This window comes from Symphodus melops (assembly GCF_947650265.1).
Source record: "Symphodus melops genome assembly, chromosome: 1".
In the NCBI taxonomy this organism is placed as follows: Eukaryota; Metazoa; Chordata; class Actinopteri; order Labriformes; family Labridae; genus Symphodus; species Symphodus melops.
The window spans coordinates 28,939,681-28,961,246 of NC_136691.1; the positions used below are offsets into that span (position 1 = coordinate 28,939,681).

Sequence of the window (21,566 nt, forward strand, 5' to 3'; positions counted from 1 at the left end):
AGCCAGAAGAATAGAAAAGAAATGTACAAGCTCAAGTCCATTCACCATTTTCTTCACACACTAGCATTTTACTTGTGTTGGGCACTGCTTCTTCAGAGAGAAACTATACGCACTCTGGAAATCTACTTTAAGGAACATTTTAACGTTCAGTGCAGATAATTCTTTACTTAGGATTTCCTGCTACTTCCTCTCTCCATCTGTTGTTGTTTCTTAGTCCTGCAAACTAAGCTGCAGACCTGTCTGGACATGAAACCATGTTGGAACACATTTCATCGTTGGTATTAAAAGGGACACATCAGACATGGGATAGGCACTATGATCGAACCCCAAACCTCACCACTGAGCCACAGCCACCAGCTCCCCAAAGACTCCTATCCAGCCCCCCTGAATATAAATAATTTAAGATGATTTAAGATTAAACTATTTACATAAAAATAACCCCCTCGTCCCCCTTGTACAGTTGTCCCCTGATGTGGACCATCACCATGTAAGCTGGTGAAAATCACGTTCAGCACATCACTTCCGCTATTTCAGATTTTCTTGTAGTCCATGAGGTGTTGGTGTCGGAAATAAAAACCCTTATCTTTTAACATCATAAACCTCATCTCGGCTAGCGGCTGGTAGCCTATATATATTTTTTCGGTATCCCGTATGTAACATAGACTATAAGTGAATAGGAATCCAACACATGAAGTTCAGTAATGACCTGTCAACAAGGAGCCAGGAAGTCCGGGACTTTACCGAGTTGCCTTGGGCTACATAAGCAACGATGGTGATTGTAAATTTCCGGGATTACCGTGAACGCACCACAGCCCGTCCAAGTGCCCCAGTGAGACCGACGGCAGAGAAGTGAAAGCAACAGGAGAGAGCTGAGCAACAAGCAAAGTACACAACTGGAGAAAGGTGGAACATTAAAAAGAAAAGTTAAACACTTAGCAGCTGGTTCGTTGTGTTTCCTGTTTCTGGAGCTTTCCGGAGGCGCACTTTAAATGCATTCGTACCGGTGACGGCTTCAACTAGACAGGAGACGCCACAAACATGGTAAGTCCATAAATAACTCCAGATAATATGTTCAACATGACTTTCATAACGCTGAACACTTTCCACGAGAAGAGAGAGGAAAGTTTGTGCTCGCTGCTGAGAAACGAGCTCATACCTGTAAGGTCAAAGTTGGCAAAGAGGACACTGAGTGTCACCTGTGACGTCTCCCTTTCTACCTGTTGACACTCTTTATTTCTACATGTTGACACTCTTTATTTCTACCTGTTGACACTCTTTATTTCTACCTGTTGACACTCTTTATTTCTACATGTTGACACTCTTTATTTCTACATGTTGACACTCTTTATTTCTACCTGTTGACACTCTTTATTTCTACATGTTGACACTCTTTATTTCTACATGTTGACACTCTTTATTTCTACATGTTGACACTCTTTATTTCTACATGTTGACACTCTTTATTTCTACCTGTTGACACTCTTTATTTCTACATGTTGACACTCTTTATTTCTACATGTTGACACTCTTTATTTCTACATGTTGACACTCTTTATTTCTACCTGTTGACACTCTTTATGTCTACCTGTTGACACTCTTTATTTCTACATGTTGACACTCTTTATTTCTACCTGTTGACACTCTTTATTTCTACATGTTGACACTCTTTATTTCTACCTGTTGACACTCTTTATTTCTACCTGTTGACACTCTTTATTTCTACATGTTGACACTCTTTATTTCTACATGTTGACACTCTTTATTTCTACCTGTTGACACTCTTTATGTCTACCTGTTGACACTCTTTATTTCTACATGTTGACACTCTTTATTTCTACCTGTTGACACTCTTTATGTCTACCTGTTGACACTCTTTATTTCTACATGTTGACACTCTTTATTTCTACATGTTGACACTCTTTATTTCTACATGTTGACACTCTTTATTTCTACCTGTTGACAGTTTTTATTTCTTTATTTCTACATGTTGAGAAAAGAAGACGAGGAAGAATCAAAGTTTCTCTCAAACAGTGGTGTCCAAACCTCTTTTTTCTTGTGGGCCAACATTGTTAAAATTTAATATTTTAAAAATGTTGTCAGGAACTTTTTGTATTTTGACCCCTTAAAAAATAATCTGTTAATACGTAATGACTATTGTGTTCTATTTTTGTTATTATTAAAAAGTAGTAAGGCTTTGTCGACCAGAATCACAACCCTTAAATAAAAGAACATGAAATACTTTGAAATTATTGTCCTTTATCTATTTTTTTAAAATGTTTTTCTCAGAATCAAGCTTGTAACGTGGTTAATTATTTTGTACAAGCTTTCTTTATTTATTTCAGGTTATTAAATGGTTAAACAGATTGCTTGTTTGCAATAATTATGCAAGGGTTCATTTTCATTGTTAACAAAAACATTGGAATCTCTCTCTTGTCGGCCTTGCTAACATGAAAAAGAAAAGGCCTCTACATAGAAGGATGGCACTGGAGAGTTTAAAACAAAGAGCCAGTTATGTGCAATAATTGAGGCTCGACCGATACCAGATATTTGGGGCCGATATTGATACGGGGGAGGAAAAACAGCAGATACTCTGTATTAGCTGATGTACAGTAGCAGCGGACCAAGTTAAAGCACACATTGAGCTCTACTGCTGGAGCATCACCGCTCAAAACTCTGCACAGTGATGATGCTTGTTGTGATCCTTATAGCGCCCTCTGCTGGTGACATAGAACTGCTTATGTAATAAAATGATAATCAAATGAAATGGTGAATAAATCGAGTAATAATGCAATAAAATCTACCGATGGTCACTGGAGATGCTAATAGCCGATTATATTGGCTGGCCAATTAATAGTTGGGGCTCTGATAAAAATAATGAGAGCCAAAAGAGCAGTTAAAGAAATGAAACAGACGAGAGATGAAAGCTAGCACAGAGTTGTGGGAGCTGTAGCAGCAACACATGGGACACTGGGGATACAGTTAGGAAAGGGGGGTTCTGGCAGAGCGGAGCCAGGCTGATTCTACAAACAGAAGAAGTCCGAGACAAGTGTAAAACATGAACTCTATTCCCTGGTCCATTCATGGAGTCGTGGAAAAGGTGGCAGGTTTTCAGACCACTCTCCACAAGCACAAGTGAACGTCTTTATCTTTTTATTTTCATCCAGAAAAAAAGTTTAAATTACAAGCAACACAAAGGTCTAGGTTGTTTTTGAAGTTTAATGAAATGTAAAAGCTATAACACAGTGCAGGAAGGTGTGGCTTCCCCGAATAGTGCCAGGTAGGCCGACATGAATGCAGACAGGAGGGAGGAAAGGGAAGGAGGGAGTGAGAGGAGGAAGGAAGGACGCGAGGAGGGGTACTGGAATGGGCAGCAGTTCCTGTGAAAAGACGTTGCCAGCTGACTAACACAAACTCTTTTTTTTAAACTGGGTAACTGGGTCATTCATTGTTCACTTTCTCCCCTCTTCATGATTTGAAGTCCATAGACCCATTTACACCAAGCGCTTCAGTTTTCTTCTTTTCGGTACGGCGCACATTTTGTGGCGTTTCCATCGACTAAAGCCGGGAAAGATCCCCAAATTACCGATCCGTACCGTCCTACTTTTTGGCTCCCTTCTGTTGGGGGGCAAAGAATATCGATCAGACTCTAAAAGGTGAAGCTAACACTGCAGTCCGTTGATTGGTTGAAAGAATTGTCACCATCCGTGCGACAGCGTCAAACACAACCCCGGCGTGTTTATATACATTTTGCTAAGCTGTATTTCTCCTCCCTTTTCTAACAGAGAGCCACGTGCCAATGACAAAGTAGATATGTTGCTGGATGTCTTCCATCGTTGGTTTTGTTTACTGTGTCGTGTTTTTATCCCTTGTTGAATTTATTAGCGGGATACACGCTGTTGTAATGCTACGCTATTATGTAGCTGACGTGGCTATCGGCATCCAGCTTACATCCGCAGACCAACTAGGGTTGTGGAAACTCAAAGAGGATCAGGCTTAACTGAACCAAACCGTACTGATCCATACCGGAGCGCTTGGTGGAAACGGAGCGTTTGAATCCTGACTTATTGTGGAAGTCAAACTAACAGTAGACTTTCAGGAGACCCTCTGTTCTCTAAAGAGTTGTTTTGCTCTGTCTGTTGGTTTCCTGTTCTTGTCGACATCTGAGACAGGGGTTTCCTCTCATTACTCAGAATACAAATTGTATTCCTGCTCTCTGCATGTCCTGCTCCTGGCTTCTTATCAGCCTGGATCTAGTGTTGTCTTCCTTCTGCCCCCTCCACTGAGTGCTTTGTTTTTCCACGTCTGCTGCCACCACACTCTCTGCTAAACTGGGATAGCCTGTTCTTCCTCTTTTTACTTCCTTGAAAGATAACATCTTTATGTCTCTGTACTGAAGCCTTTCGTTTATCTGCTTTTATTATGTTTCTTATTTGCATATCCACTCTGATCCAGTATTTGATCATGTCTATAAACCCCTCTATTTCAGCCCTGCTCAGAACAGGCCGTTTCTGTGTCTGTAGCTTTAAATATGTAAATGAGCTGTGTCTGACCACGCCCCCTCTCTGGAAGGGCTCGGGTGTACTCGCTGCTTTCTGGCTCCATGTCCTATTGTTTACGGTGAGAAGGCAGACTCAGAGGGCAGAACAAACACCTAGCTGTGGGAGTGTCACCCACCTGGGGGAGGGGCTACTGCCCTTTGTGATGTCATAAAGGGAACATCTCCAAACGGCCTGTTTCAGCACACATTTTCTAAAAAGAGGACCAGGCAGAAGACAGAGAGGATGGACTTTTTTCATCATGGGGGGGGGGCAGACTAGAGACACGTCATAATATGTGACCTTAAAGTCATTCACGGACCAACTAGATTTGAGGTGAGCATGTTGCTGACATTTTGGAAAGATGGCCGCTGCATGAAAGGTGACATACTGTTTCTGAATGTGCTGCTGTGATAAAAACGTCACGTTAGTTATATTTGGATACTCGTCTGTAAACATATTCTCTCCCTCAGGTCGGTTTCACCCGATCGTTTTCACTACGATCACTCCCATGATTCCCGGCTTCAACCTCATAGTTTGTTGTGGTTTTGATTGAGAGCCCCGTGGGAGCAGAATATACATACTGTGCCTTTCACTCTGTTTATGAAGTTGTGATTTGACTAAATGACCGGGTTGATCCAGCTCCTGTCTCACCAGCCTCTGAAATCCTGCTGCATGTGTTGATTGGGCAGGAAAATGGAAAGAGCCGTCTGCAGCGGGCCCAGGACGACGTGGAGGAGGTGAAGGTCATCATGCTGGACAACCTGAACAAGGCCGATGAGAGAGGTGACAAACTGAACGACCTGGAGGACAGAGCTGACGAGCTGCTGGAAAAGGTAAGAAAGATGTTGAGGTGGAAGAAAGACAACACAGAACTTTAGTTTCTGTGTGGACTTTGTGAAGGTCGGGGGAATGACTGGAGTTTATCGTGTACAGACTCCCTCTCTGCAGGCGCACAAATAGGAAATGTCACATTGAGGTCTAAAAATACACCTTAGGAGGAGCTGGAGAGGAAAACAAATGTACAATTTACATCCTGATTGTGTTTGATGGGGCTATTTTTACAGAGGTATTTCCTATTGTTTGCTAAGATGAATGAAGTAGGCTGGTCTCCCTGGGTACCACAGAGCGAGTCCAGGACATGCCACGAGGTAAATGTGCGTCCGCGGGTCAAAAAGAAGGTCAAGCTATTCCCACATAGCCCCGTTGGCCTGCTGTGTTACATCACACTGTGGTCAACATCTCAGGGAAGTAGAACACGAACAGTTTGATTCACTTTGTCAACACATAGTTTGTACGTTTCTGCAGCTCTGGAGTATCGCTCAGCACTCAGAGGAGGATAACACATCGACACTTTGGAGCCATTTAAAGACCTGAAGCTGCACTCGGTCCGGATTTTATCAGAATGAGGGAACAACCAAGTCATTGTGATGTGAAGAGGATAATCATGAGACTCTGACTTTAACTTTTCTCCACGTGTGCTTCTCTTTCAGAGCAAAGGTTTTGAGAAGACGGCGAATCAGGTGAAGCAAAAGAAACGATGGGAGAACAAGAAGATGAAACTGGTGTTCATCGGTGTCGGAGTGGTAGCTGCACTCATCATTGTTGGACTTATAATCTTTGCCATCGTTGATGGCACAGGCGGACAGTAAGGCGATCGAGACAAAGACATGGGGACGGAGGGACACGATGTGGAAGAAGAGACGGGGTCCAGCAGAGAAGCTGTACAGACTGTGGGACTCACCTGAACTCCTCACGATGTGAAGAACTTGTTTTGTTTGTTGCTGTTTAGTGGGGGCTGTCATCCCATTCCTGCTTGGTGTTCGTGTTCAGTTGATATGGTACCATTGATTGATCGGCTGCTTTGTAATAATCATGTCTTTGTTTGAGGAGGTTAGAAAGAGACACCCATCATCCTCAAGTTAAGAGCCAAGCAAGAGATGCTTCGCGTATCCCCCATCAATTAAAGAATCTGAATATTTCCACCAAACATCTTCGGGCTGCTGCTCCTTTACTTCTTCATGGTTTGAAACAAGGTCACCACTCAAGAAGAGCGTGAACTGTCTGAAGACCATGGAGGAGAAAACATTTTCACTTAATCTCTCATGTAAATATTTGCAGCCTGATGAAGTTTCAAATTAGAAGCATTAACTGATGTCTCATCCAATCGCTCTGCCTCATATCAAATAAACTGTCTGCATCATTAAATTGTTTATGAAGCAGTGGAAACGAGTCTCTTGATTTGTTCATGTCTGAACTTGTCATCTTCAAGGTCTACTCCACACGTAGGCGGGAATATTTTAAACTATCTATTATCCGTTATTGTAAGACCAGCTTCTCACAGACGGGCCTGAAACAACATTCAGAAGATCGCCTCTCGTTGCTTTTATTTGTCAATGTGCAGCTTGTTTCCAGGCAATGTGTGATATATGAAACTTCAGGACTCAGGGATTAAAGTTTTGCATCTACATGATGGAATTCCGTCAAATTAAAATCATGAGACGGAAAAAAAACATTGCATAGACTGGTGTGAATGTACAGGCTGCCGAAATTCGTAAGCATTCCTAAAGCGCGGCGCGTCGTAAGCATTCGTTTGCAGTGTGAATCCACGAGCCTGGTCTCCGTGCGTTTCTAGCGCCCTCTATCAGCTGTCATACAGTCTACGGCTGAACAAACCAATGGAGCTCCTTTCCTCTTTAACAACCAATCAGAAACAGAGTCCGCCCCTGTGAGAACGGCGCGCTGAACGTCAAGCGTTTAGTTGTTTACATCGTGATATCCGGCAGTAACTCCTATCTGTGGTAGGCCTAACTCAAAGGCAACAGCTGTGTGGATACAGACCTGATATGATTGGGCCATGGATAAAGATCAGTTTGTATGGTTAGTTAAAAAATGTCCTGCTTTTCATGTGGACATTTTGTCGTTCTGCAGTAGCCTAGCAGGCTAAGCAGTTGAATGTGCAGCAGTAGACAGCATGTGTAGTTCGTAAAACTTTCCCAGCTGACTTGACTGATCCTAATGACAGCACGGAGGTGGTGTTTGCTAAAGAGGGTGTTGACACTGGACGATAAAAAACAGATGGAGATGGGCTTGGTTAGACGAAGCGGGGGAGGATGGAAAGCCGTTTCGCACATGGTGCAAAAAGACGACTCTGTCAGGTGTGTGTATGTGCGTGATTTGCCATTAAAAAAAAAATCTCTTATGGTGGCAATGGCAAGAAAGTGTTAGCACGCCATGCTGCAGATGCTACACACAAGGCTGCTGTTTTACTGCTTTGAGACCAACTTAAATTAGTAGGAGAAAACAATGGTGCTTGTTGACAGTGAATTGATCCGTTCTGACCAACCTGAAAAGGTTTTTGTTTCTGTCATTGAAGTTTGAAGTTTAGGCAATTGGTTCTGTGAGCTGAAAGATCTCTAATAGTCATTCTGATTTATCGCTGTGTGCAGGTGCCTATGTGGCAGCCGCTTGAGCCAGGAAAGCACTTTGGATGTAGTGGGCTACTGTTAAAGCACTATATAATGCACACCATGTGGGTTGGGCATGCCGAATTTTTTTTCAGTCAAAACATTTTTTTTTTACTTTAATCCCTTTCAGGACCATCAGGACTACAAGGTCCACCACTAGGGGGGAGTGTAGAGTCCCCAAGAGAGGATCTGCTTTTAGTCAGTCCTCTTTCTCATAGAAAGCCATCAAAGAATGGACCAGAAAGTACAGACTGACTTCCATCTGTTCTCACAACAAATTAATAAATGTATTATAAATCATGCTCTCACTGATTGTATTCTCCTGCATGTGTTCCTCTCAATATTCAGTATTTTAACTTTAACAATGCAAACATTATTTTAAATGTTAGTCTTAGCATATGTGCATTGTGATATGATGTGGATTTCTATGTTTTATTGTACTGTGTGTGTATTCTGTGTTGACCTGCCCGGGGACTGCAGATGCAAACGTCTGTTATCTGGTACGAAGCATACATTCCAGTTTTGGACCCCCAAAATAACTGAGACCAGGGACCCCCAAAGTCCTTATTATGAGTGATCTCTGTGTGTAAACTGAAGGACTGAGTGGACATTCAACATCTCTCTATGAGATTAATGTTATTTTTGTACATGGTTCCTGACAACTAAACTAATAAACTAAGCAAGGAATGTTTGGAGTGAGCCTCCAGTGGACACTTGAGGAACTGCAGCTTTATGCAATTCTGATTGCCTTAATGTTTTTTAAACAGTGTCTACAGATCCTAACATGTGAAATAAACGCATCCAACCCTTTGTTTGTGGTCGGCAGAAGTCTTACAACACAGAGAAAAAGGCTCTGTTTCAAATTTTCTCTCCTTGTGATGTCACAGTGGGATTCTGGAAAGAAAAAATCCCACCCCTTCCCTTCCCCTGGTATCTCCACTCATGGACTCAAGCCTACAGAGCAAAACTTTTGCACACTGCCGCCATTTTTGTTCTTGCTACAGAAAAGTGATCTACTGGGGGGGTCGTTGCATTTAAAGAGACGTGCGCTGCTTTCTCGAGGGTCACAAACCTCCTCTGGTTGATTCATGTTATATTTAGATTTTTTTCACCATAATGGGTAAATATGAAATCTTAGATCATTCAACTTTTGTATTTGGTGACGGAAAGCGTCTCGTGACCCCCCCCCTCAGTGTCTCACAAGCCCCCAGGGGGTCTTAATCCCCACTTTAAGAACAGTAGATTGTGGTGAAGACTCAGACCTGGACCCCTAAGACATTTAGCAATGTGGTGCAGTATAGTTCTTAACTAGTATTCAAGATATCAAAATCAACATATAAAGCTTCTGTAAATGTACATGTAAAAGTGGGCGTGGCAGCAAAGAATGGATTTTCTGCAAAATAAATGTTTGCAATGGATTAAGAGTCCTAAAGAACCTCTAGTTTGACCCCTCACAAGCTACCAAAAACACAGGTTAACATTTTCAAATCTTCATCAGTAAGTGTTTAATACCAATAAGGTACTATTTCAGGTACCCTGACTTTGAGACACTCACAGATTTTCCTACAGGAGTTGGATTTGTATGTTTTTTTAGATGTGTCATAAAACACCTTTATGAACACGTTTGTGAAGAAATCTATTGGTACGGAATTTATTCCCAGATTGGCCAAATGTCTGATAAAATGTCCTTCCTCGCGGTTCGGGCGGAGAACGGGCTTGGGCCGGGGGGAAGTGTTGAAATATTTTCTGTTGACTGTCATGGCCATTGTTATCTTCATCAACGTTGGTGTTATACAACAAAGAGTAAGGCGTTTTTCCTGCTCTTCGTAAAGTGTCTTGAGATGAATTGGCGCTTTACAAATGAAGATTGATTTATTGATTGATTAGATGAAGCTAGAGAGCGTTTGTCTTTGACAGTTTGTGAATCTCTCCCCGACAGGATTTAAACACTGGGTTCTTCTGCTGAACTAAACTGTCATGTACAGTAAGTTTTATACATTTTATTTCTTTGCCCTCCTCTGCCTCCTGCTGGTCGAGAGGAGATATAACATATGTGGAGCTCCTGTGGTATCGCGCTTCCGCAACACCGAAATGTGAATTCACAGACTGGAACATGAATATGATGCTGTTGCTGAATCAATATGAGAAGGGGAGCGATGTGGCGGAGAGGCTCGGTGGATCAGTGCCAGAGTTAATTGACACTGGTAATATCCCTCAGCTGATTGGTCTCTGTAGTTTCTCCTCCTTTGATGATGATGTGCAGATGATGAAGAAATATCCGCTGACACTGACTTGCTTGTAATATAATAAATATATTTACAAAGACAAGAAACAGCATCAGTCCAGGTTAGCCATGATACCTGGGAGAGTCACAAGTCGAATGGTGATCCTCATGAACAAAGAAAGACACTAGTATTTATACAGTATTGGTCAAAGAAACAGCAGAACATTTATGACTTTATTTAGGCTTTGATCATTCAGGTGTGCATCTCCTACAGTCCTGCACCCCCTGTGGTTCAAAGGTTACAGGTCATCATGGGGTGACTTCTTATCTCCCCCAGTGTATCCGAAGGGTCTGTTTTTATTTAAACACCAAACTGTTTGTCTTTCACAGTTTTAAGGAATGACCCCTAATAAACCCCTTCATTGTCTTTGATGTTAAATCAAACTCTATAGTTGTTTTAACAATAGTTCACATGTTACAGCAGCACAGTTACAATTCACATAATTGTTCATATTACATTGTGTCACATGTAAAATACACTTCATCTCCTTTTTCTCTCTCTGCAGAAGAACGCTGTAGCTGGCCAGACACACACACACACTCATGTGCACACACACACACACACACACACACACACATTCATGCACACACATTCATGCACACACACACACACACACACATTCATGCACACACACACATACACACACTCATGCACACACATTCATGCACGCACACACACACACACACACACACACACACACACACACATTCATGCACACACACACATTCATGCACACACACACACACACACTCATGCACACACACACACACACTCATGCACGCACACACACACACATGTGTCATGCACACACACACACACATTCATGCACACACACACACACACACTCATGCACACACACACTCATGCACACACACACACACACTCATGCACACACACACACACACACACACACACACACACTCATGCACACACACACACACACACACATGCACACACACACACACACACACTCTCACAGACAAACAGGAGCCTGAGCAGCAGGCTCACCTCACTCCTCAAACATTTGATATGTAATAAGTATAGTTGCACTATATATAGTTTTATAGTATCTGCTGCTCTGTGCACCCTTGAATTGCCCCCCCGAGGACCAATAAAGTTTTTTGAATTGAATTGAACTAAATTAAATAATAGGAAGAACCGTTTATGATGCATCAGTCAGTTGTTACATTTATTCATTCATACAGACTCATATGAAGCAGTGTGAGCGACTTGGGGTTAAGTGTACGCATTTTTGATTCCCTCGTTTGAAAGAACGTGGCGCTCCACCAAAACAAAAGAATCTGGTTTGGTTTGGCAAAACAGCCAAAATAAATATATGAAAGCTCTACATCACGCTCCAGCGGCCTATTACTCGTCTCTAATCGAAGAAAATGAAAACAGTCCTAGATACAGCATTGTTAGCAGGCTGACGGAGAGTCAAAGCTCCAGTGAGTCCTTTTAAAAACTGTGCATGGTTTCAGAGGAGCCAAATGTTGTTTTGTGTTTGTCTCTTCAAATGATGGGCTTGTCCGTGGCGTTTAGAGCATCCACCATTGACTGGTTGGCTAACCCAGTGGTTCCTAAAGTGGCTTCAGGACCCCATGGGGTCCCTGAGAGGGGGGGGTCATGAGATTCCTTCCAAAACATATCAAATGAAAAATAACTTAGAAATGCATATTTTACTCCTTTTGTGAAAATATATACAACAAAGAAGTTCAAGAGGTGAATTATTTTCTCATTCTATATCTTGGAATAAATCACTCAAATAATACGAGCCTATTAGTTTGCAAGGCAACAACAATGTTTTAACACGAACATGTTAGTCTGTAGCAGGCCGAACAGTGCTGTGCTAGCTCACCAGTTGAGCAGACAGACCAGTTTAATTAATGGTGATATATGGTGGTATTTTCACAGTTCTCATGGAATTGTTCAGTAATTGCTTTTATGTGGGAAAAGATCCTGTAGTTTGGTTATTCCTTGTTTTTGTTGCTTAGTTATGATTTCCTGTTTTATTTGTGTAGGTCTTACCCCCTGTGTATGATGCCTTGAGTTACCGCCCCCCTTTCTGATTGGCCTCATTTGTTATAACTTGAGTCTCGTGCGTCCCACCTGCGTTTGAGTGTATTTACCGTTTCTTTATGTTCTACTTTCCTGTGATTTCATTTCCTCATCACTCCTGTTTTTCTCCTGTTGGATTTTAAGTTGAACTGTTGGTGTTGAACTTTGCTGTAAACCAAAAGAAAATGAGACTTTGTTTTTGGCCTTTTTGTAAAGTAGATCCTTTTTAGTCTGCACTTGGGTCCAGTATCTTGTTAATCCCACATGATGACAGACAGAATGAACCAACCACATTATGGACCCAGCAGAACTTTGAGAAAGTTTAGACTGAAAAATATTTTTTTTCACAAGGCTTCTTAGGAATTGAAGACTGCAATGATTAATTAATCTCATTGGACCAGTTATTTGTCCTGGTAGCCATGGAGGCCAGACAAAAAGAAGTGGCCACCATCCTGGAGTCTTTGCTGTGCAGCAAACTGAAGTCTTCATGGCCCCAGCAGCGAGTGTGACAGTCTCCCGGCTTCCAGAGCCTCGTCCCCTGCAGTCTCCAGAGCCCCTCCAGCGTCCCTGTCGGAGCCCCTGGCCAGTCCTGGGTCCATGTGGCCGGACCAATACCTGCTCCTATTTCTCCTTTGATGGCAAGGCGTAAAACCTCCTGGCTGTCCTCCCAGCCTGCTGCATCTTTTTTTGTCGTCTTCCTAGCTGCCCTCCTTGTGGCCTCATGCTTTGTCGCCCGCCTGATAACCCTGACAAGAGGAAGTCTTGGCCGGATGTCCTACGTGCTGATTAGACTGACACGCCCTAAAGTTGGCCACCATTCTCATGGGCATACATCATCCTCAGTCATTAGATAGGGTCCTTATCAACACTCACATTTCCCCGTCAGGGAGTCTCATGATGTTCTCTGTCTGTTCACTAGATGGCCTCAGACATCCTGCCTGCCATCTGAATCCTGTTTTTCTCTCTCCTGCACGCAGAATTATGAAAGTTTAATTTAATCAAATTAAGTGGTTATGTTTGTGTTTCACAGTCACACTTTGTTTGTTTAAGGAGGGCTTTGCACAATCCAACTGTCTCTAAAGTAGCACCTACTCAGGAGATCACAGGAACCACATGTGGTAATCAATCAGTCAAAACAAACACGGACTACTTCCCACGTCTCTGTTCTGTCTAAAGGTTCTTCATTTGACCCAATACTGTAGATTGACAGACTTGTTTCCATACCGTTCAACTTGAACAGACGTACTCATTAAAACTTTTAGCTCCTGATGAAACTCATACGCCTTTGAAACCTAAGAGCTCCTATTGTCCTGACGTGGAAGTGTGAAAGAGTGTGAAAGAGCAGCAGTCAGAAGATGAGAGGAGATCTAAGAGCATTTTTTAAACCACGTTTTAACCATAACACACGTTTGCTGTCAGAGCGTGGTCCGTTCTCTTGTTTCTAGATCTCAGTGAGGACACAACAGCTTCGTGTAAATCACAAAGAAAAACATGAAAGGCTGTTAAAGGTCACTGTTGTGTGTACCTGTGACACCTTTGACTCCAACAATTCACAGACCAGAAATGTTTGAAGATTTATTCAACAAAATAATGAAAAAGTAATTCTGAATAAAAAGTCCAAAGATGACGATGATGATGAAGATAACAATGGAGATGACGGTCAACAGAAAATATTTCAAACCCACTCACCCTCTTTGTCTTGTCTCCCAATGCACAGGTAAACATCATGTAAACAGCGCCCAATGCTAACTACTGGAAATAGTATGAAACCCAAGTAAGGAGCAAAATATAAAACAAAAACATGAAGGCTCCTACAGTCACTGAAGAAGGAAAGACAACGTCAACGTTTCACACTCACCCTCCCACTGTGTTGACCAGCAGAATGAAACTTTGTGCATGAAATGCTGGTTGCAGAGGAATGCGATGAAAGGTTTCACATGTCAACGACACCGTTTCTGATCCGCCGTGCTCATGACAGTTTGAGTTTCCATGTGGACAAACGTGTTTTTGAGAAGTGAGCGTGTGTGGACGGGATTATTCTTTCAGACGGAGGAGGAAAACCTTTGTTTAAAAAATACCTGAAGATGTGTAAAACAAGTTCAGACATGAACAAACCAAGAGACTCTTTTCCACTGCGTCATAGACAATGTATTTGATTTGAGGCAGAACATCAGTTAATGCTTCTTATATTGAACACCAAGCAGGAATGGGATGACAGCCCCCACTAAACAGCAACAAACAAAACAAGTTCTTCACATCGTGAGGAGTTCAGGTGAGTCCCACAGTCTGTACAGCTTCTCTGCTGGACCCCGTCTCTTCTTCCACATCGTGTCCCTCCGTCCCCATGTCTACTGTCCACCTTTGCCATAAATGATGGCAAAGATTATAGCTACAATGATGATGACTGCAGCTACCACTCCGATCAACAGTTTTTTTCTGTTCACCTTCCCTTTTTCCTGTTGCTTCAGTCGATTCGTAGTCTTCTCGAAAGTTTTGGCCTGAAAGAGAAGCACACGTGGAGAAAAGTTAAAGTCAGAGTCTCATGATTATCCTCTTCACATCACAATGACTTGGTTGTTCCCTCATTCTGATAAAATCCGGACCGAGTGCAGCTTCAGGTCTTTAAATGGCTCCAAAGTGTCGATGTGTTATCCTCCTCTGAGTGCTGAGCGATACTCCAGAGCTGCAGAAACGTACAAACTATGTGTTGACAAAGTGAATCAAACTGTTCGTGTTCTACTTCCCTGAGATGTTGACCACAGTGTGATGTAACACAGCAGGCCAACGGGGCTATGTGGGAATAGCTTGACCTTCTTTTTGACCCGCGGACGCACATTTACCTCGTGGCATGTCCTGGACTCGCTCTGTGGTACCCAGGGAGACCAGCCTACTTCATTCATCTTAGCAAACAATAGGAAATACCTCTGTAAAAATAGCCCCATCAAACACAATCAGGATGTAAATTGTACATTTGTTTTCCTCTCCAGCTCCTCCTAAGGTGTATTTTTAGACCTCAATGTGACATTTCCTATTTGTGCGCCTGCAGAGAGGGAGTCTGTACACGATAAACTCCAGTCATTCCCCCGACCTTCACAAAGTCCACACAGAAACTAAAGTTCTGTGTTGTCTTTCTTCCACCTCAACATCTTTCTTACCTTTTCCAGCAGCTCGTCAGCTCTGTCCTCCAGGTCGTTCAGTTTGTCACCTCTCTCATCGGCCTTGTTCAGGTTGTCCAGCATGATGACCTTCACCTCCTCCACGTCGTCCTGGGTCCGCTGCAGACGGCTCTTTCCATTTTCCTGCCCAATCAACACATGCAGCAGGATTTCAAAGGCTGGTGAGACAGGAGCTGGATCAACCCGGTCATTTAGTCAAATCTGATGTTTGGTGTTCTTTTCTCTTTATTTATGTGTAGTAAAGTCATAGACTCTGAACACTGAAGTAAACACAACACACCCAGGACACAGTCTGTGTGTCCCCCTACCATCTGGGAAGAAATATTGCACCATTAAAATCAGGACTGATTTAACAGTTATGTAGCACGACTGCACTTTATGTCTTTTCTATGAAGGGTTGTGTGCATTGCAATGTGTGGAACAAATCAAATTAGTTGAAAATACAGTCCATGTAGAGTTGCAGTCACGACCACACTAACCAACATACCGAGAATCGAGTGCTCCGATACCAAGACCGAGACCAAGATGTTTCGGGACTGAGACAAAGTCAAGATCAACACTATAAATATCTCTGAAAAATCTCTATCTTGTTTTTCGGGGTCCAGATCCAGATTATTCGATAAGGGAACTTCATGTTATGTTGAGTTTAGTGTTTTTTGTAACATTTTCATCACCACAACCTCAGAAACAGAGTTAAAGGCTCAGTATATTTATTCCACACCAGGTTGCTCTCAATCATCCTGTCCAAGGGGAATCATGGGAGTGATTCTCTCTGCTGCTCAGTGGCCATTTTTTATTTGGATGATTTAAAGGTCACATTCTGTAAAATCTACTTTTACCCCCCCACCCCCCAATAATGTCTTTTGCCTGCTCCTCTTTTCAGAAAATGTGTGCTCAAACAGGCCGTTTGGAGATGTGCCTTTGTGATGTTCATGACATCACAAAGGGCAGTAGCCCCTCCCCCAGGTGGGTGACACTCCCACAGCTAGGTGTTTGTTCTGCCCTCTGAGTCTGCCTTCTCACTGTAAACAATAGGACATAGAGCCAGAAAGCAGCGAGTACACCCGAGGCCTTCCAGAGAGGGGGCGTGGTCAGACACAGCTCATTTACATATTTAAAGCTACAGACACAGCTCATTTACATTGAAAGCATGCAGAGAGCAGTTAGACCGGAATACAATTTGTATTCAGAGTAATGAGAGGAAATCCCCGTCTCAGATGTTGACAGGAAAAGGAAACCGACAGATAGAGCAAAACACTCTCTGCACCTCTGGTGTCAGTCAGGTCTTTATTATTGCACATAACTAACAGCTCTTTGTTTGCAACTCTCTCGTCTCTCTGTCATCCATCTTCCTCTCGTTCTATGTAGAGGCCTGTTATGAAAGTGACAGTGAATTGAATGCTGAGTATTAGTTTTCATGACTTTTTGATTTGTTTAAATTTAAGCTGATTCATTAAATAGAGTGAGTGTTTCTTACTCTTTTGATGATTTGAGTCTCTGACTATTTAAAGTCCAGGTAAGTATTGGTTTGTGTGCATGTATGGCACTTTCGTCAGCTGAAGCTGTTGTAGATGTGCTATATAAACTTGATTTGACTTTTGTTTTGACTCCCAAGATTTACATTTTTCCCACGTCTGAGATACAACTCTCACGCCACTCTCAAAATCAAGGCAAACCTCATGTGTATACCTCCCACTGGCACAGTTTCACATCATGTCCTGTGTTTCATGATTCCTCATAAAAATTGTTATTTGGGGGCTCGGGTGGCTCAGTGGTTACTGCGCACGTCCCCATATATGGAGGCTATTGTCCTTAACAGGAGCAACCCGGGTTTGACTCCAGCCTGTGGCTTCTTTCCCACATGTCAATCCCCACTCTCTCTCTCTCTCTCTCTCGCTCTCCCTCTCTCTCTCTCTCTCTCTCTCTATTCACTATCCTATCTCTCCAATAAAGGCTCAAAAAGCCCAAAAATAAATCTTAAAAAAGAAAATCTTCCGACTTGAAGCCAAACTCTCCTGGAGCCTGACATCCTGCCCTGCACTGACTTTAGAAGAACTTTGATTCTTCCTCGTCTTCTTTTCTCAACATGTAGAAATAAAAACTGTCAACAGGTAGAAAGGGAGACGTCACAGGTGACACCCAGTGTCCTCTTTGCCAACTTTGACCTTACAGGTATGAGCTCTTCCTCTCTCTTCTCGTGGAAAGTGTTCAGCGTTATGAAAGTCATGTTGAACATATTATCTGGAGTTATTTATGGACTTACCATGTTTGTGGCGTCTCCTGTCTAGTTGAAGCCGTCACCGGTACGAATGCATTTAAAGTGCGCCTCCGTAAAGCTCCAGAAACAGGAAACACAATGAACAAGTTTTTTGAAATGTGTATGTTCCACCTTGCTGCTTTTTGTGGTTTGCTTGTTGCTTAGCTACTCTCATGTCAGCTCTCTCCTTTTGCTTTCACTTCTCGCAGACAGTCTTATTTACTGGGAGATTTGGACTGTCTGTGATCAACATGGCTGGTTATGTGGCCACAGGCAGACTCTGTGAATCCCCGGACTTCCAATATGGCTACTTCCTCACTGATGGGAAATTCAGTCATAACCAAACATACGTCCATCATCTGTCTGTGAACTGTGGGAGGAAGCATGAGTACGCTGAGAAAACCCACTCAGGTACAGGGAGGACATTCAGATTGGACAGAACAGGCCCCAGACAAGTAGAGGGTTCAATTCTTAACCTGCTCTTTGACCTAGACTGAGCAACCCCAGGCATTAGCAGGCCACCATATTCCTCCACATTCCCACAAAAAGGTTCCCTATCAATCAATCAATCAATCTTTATTTATATAGCGTCAATTCATAACAGATGTTATCACTTTACAAAAGCAGGTAAAGGACCTTACTGTTTGTCTGTTAACATTAACAAAAGAGCAGGTAACAAGACCATGCTCATTGTTATGTTTACAAAAAGCAGGTAAAGGACCTTACTGATGGCTATATTACAAGAGCCCAGCTTAATCCGTCATAGCGTGGCAAGAAAAAACGTCCTTTTAACAGGCAGAAATCTTCAGCAGACCCGGATCATGACGGAACAGCCATCTGCTAAACTGTGCTGGGCTTGAAAATGGGACAAGATGTTGGGTTTGTTCACCTCGTTTAAACTGTTGCACATCATCACACATGGCGGAGGATCAGTGATATACCTGTTCGTGTTAGAGTTTGCTTCGGCTGCCACTACAAGTGCACACAACACTCGACTTAGGATTTGGAGCCAGACCTGCGGCAGACCTGTCTTGACATAAAACCAAGCACACATTTCATCTTTAGAATCTGTGTATTCATGTGCTAGGAGACGTGTGTGTGTGTGTGTGTGTGTGTGTGTGTGTGTGTGTGTGTGTGTGTGTGTGTGTGGATGACACACACACATTCAGGATCGACAGTTTCGATCGGTCAAATTGTTTAGAAAGTGAAATATCAGAAAGAGGAAGTCTGGTATAATTCTCACATTTCTTCCTCAAAGGTTATTGTTGCTTCTTTGTGGGAATTTCTCACAAAACTTGAACCACCTTTGTTTCATAACTCAGAGTATTTATTTACATCTACACCTACAGCTGGAGCTCTGTAAATATCAATTATGGGCTCCACCAACTAATCTCTCTAAAGCATCCGTTAAACTCTCACTGCAGATTGTATATTTATCAGATAATTATTCTTTACAGATGATCTTAATCCCATTAAAATAAAGCAGAGCAGCACATTGTCCCATGCCCCTAAACGCCACACAGAACAGAGCCCTGAACACATATCACTCTAAATATAGAGCTATGGGAACATGGAAGGAAAACTATGGGATGGAGATAGTAGAGCCGACCAGATGTGCCCTCCTGAGGCGTTCAGGGTCTGTCATTGAAAACACCTGTGAAGGACCTGATGCCCACCTGATGACCCCAGTGATGCTGTTACCTCCCTTTATCCCCTCCCTCAAGTACTTTCAAATCCCTCAGCATGCATGATGCTAAATGGTCAACAGACTTGAGCTTATATATCACTCTTCTAGTTTTCTTACTTAAACTTACTTTTCCAACACGCGTCACTCCTCCACATTCACACGGTGATGGTAGAGGGTTCATGTTGTAGCTTCTTGGGGTTAAGCGTTTTGCCCAAGGACACATAAGAAACGTTGCTAGAGCAGCTGTTATAAGTTCTAGGTGAACGAGATCTAGTCAAACATTCAGTCTCTAAAATGTACTCTATCCTATCTCCTTCTAGGTGTGAGCTTTTGGACATTCAGCAGGTGTGGTCAAGGGAATCTCTGGAGGATGACGGATGGAAAATATGGAGAAATGTTGTGGTCTCTTCAAAAAGACATAAACGCTTCATGATAGCTGGAGTTACCGCTGCAAAAAAGGGCTCCACGTTCTCTCAATATCACAGTGGATTAATACGCATTTTGACATCATTCATTTGGAACTTTTAGTGGAGAAAATCTATGGTGCCAATAGAAACACCATCTCCTCTTGGATATCGATGCTAACTACAATTAAAGGACGACCAATTCTCAATAACTAAAAAAACCCAAAAACAAATATTGTGTATTGTAGACACTAATGTTAAGAAGTGTCATATTATGCCGAGTGTTTTCTACACTTACCAAATGAGTCTTGACTTAGACACTTCAATTTATTAAATGTTTTGTGTTAACATATGCAGCTTTTATCTGCAGATATATTTCTCTCGGTGGGGGATTCTGAGTGTTAGAAATACAATGGGAGAGTCTACGTGGAGCAGCAGTATGAAAACAGAAACTTTCTTTGAACATTAGCGATTGTGAACTTTAGTAGACACAAACAAAAGATATATAAACCCCTAAAAGGGCAGAATGTAGGACCTTTAAACTGTTTATGTGATGTAATGTAATCCATAACTGTGGTTAAAAAAGCTGCATCAGAACGTATGTCACATTCACACTCAGAGGAAATTCAGTCACTAATAATAAATAATAAAAAACCAAACAAGCATGTCTGTGAACTACACAAGGAAGTGTGAGTCCGCAGGGAAAACCCAGGCAGAGAAGGGGTTAAGTCTTGTTCGAGGACACATCAGACATGCGGCTGCCAGAGCTGGGAACTGAACCCCTTATTTTGAATCAATCATATGTCACAACTTTGGGTGCATGAAAGAGAAAAAGAGGATTCAGGATTTAGTGTTCTATTGAATCCTCAGTCAGGTTTAGGATGGTAGCAGATGGATGTCTGAGGCCATCTAGTGGACAGACAGAGGACAGCATGAGGTTGAGCAGGTTGGAAGAAGAGCCAGGAGGCCAATCAAGAGCAGGGAGCAGGTCAACCCCTAACCCTAACCCCAGCCAAAAAAACTGAGCAGTTCGGGAGGGTCACATGGTTTTAAAGCCCTGCCATCAAAGGAGAAACAAGGGCAGGTCACCAAGGGAATAAGGGATGGCCAGGGCCTCTGCAGGGAGGGACCCAGGAGTGGTCAGAGCCTGCTCCAAAGGCTCTTGGGGGCAGGGAGGCTCTGTGGAGCAAATGGGCCAGGTCACTGGGAACTTGCAGGGCACGAGGCTCTGGAAGCTGGGAGACTGGCACCGCTGGGGCTACAAAGACTTCAGTTTGCTGGACAGGAAAGACTCCAGGGTGCTGGCTTTTCTTTTTTTCCTGGCCTCCATGGCTTCCAGGAAAATAGGAGATTAATTAACCATTGCAGCGCTCCTCACTTCCTGGGAAACTTTATGGAAAAATGTTTTTTTTCTGTCAAAACTTTCTAAATGTCCTGCTGGGTCCATAATGATAATCACTATACGGCTCTGGGAATAACATAAAATTAACATAACATGTATAACTTTGGGCTTTTTCTGTAGTCACTGAAAATGCCCTCAACCATTTTTCGAGAATAAAATAAATAAATAAAGCATGGTGTCTGGTTTAAGGTTCTGATACGATTAATCAGACGGGAGCTTGAAGTACAGAAGCCTCAGTAAGCACAGATATGGTTTAATTGTAAGCTACATACTGGTCTTATGTTCCTTTGACTGT

At 42.6% G+C, this 21,566-nt stretch overlaps 2 protein-coding genes across 2 annotated transcripts; one reads left to right on the plus strand and one right to left on the minus strand.

Moving 5' to 3' along the window:
- The first annotated feature begins 578 nt into the window (after window positions 1–578).
- vamp5 (vesicle-associated membrane protein 5) lies at window positions 579–6,764 on the plus strand. Its single transcript, XM_079351978.1, has 3 exons — window positions 579–1,041; window positions 5,228–5,371; window positions 6,029–6,764. Exons 1-3 carry the CDS (start codon window positions 1,039–1,041, stop codon window positions 6,185–6,187), a joined length of 306 nt encoding a protein of 101 aa, XP_079208104.1. The 5' UTR covers window positions 579–1,038; the 3' UTR covers window positions 6,188–6,764.
- Window positions 6,765–14,188: 7,424 nt separating this feature from the next.
- Window positions 14,189–17,868, minus strand: LOC306835595 (vesicle-associated membrane protein 1-like). The gene is made up of 3 exons (XM_079362236.1): window positions 17,785–17,868; window positions 15,501–15,644; window positions 14,189–14,843 (listed from the first exon to the last, which is right to left on the minus strand). The coding sequence occupies exons 1-3, from the start codon at window positions 17,785–17,787 to the stop codon at window positions 14,694–14,696; spliced, it is 297 nt and encodes a 98-aa protein (XP_079218362.1). The 5' UTR covers window positions 17,788–17,868; the 3' UTR covers window positions 14,189–14,693.
- Window positions 17,869–21,566: the final 3,698 nt, after the last annotated feature.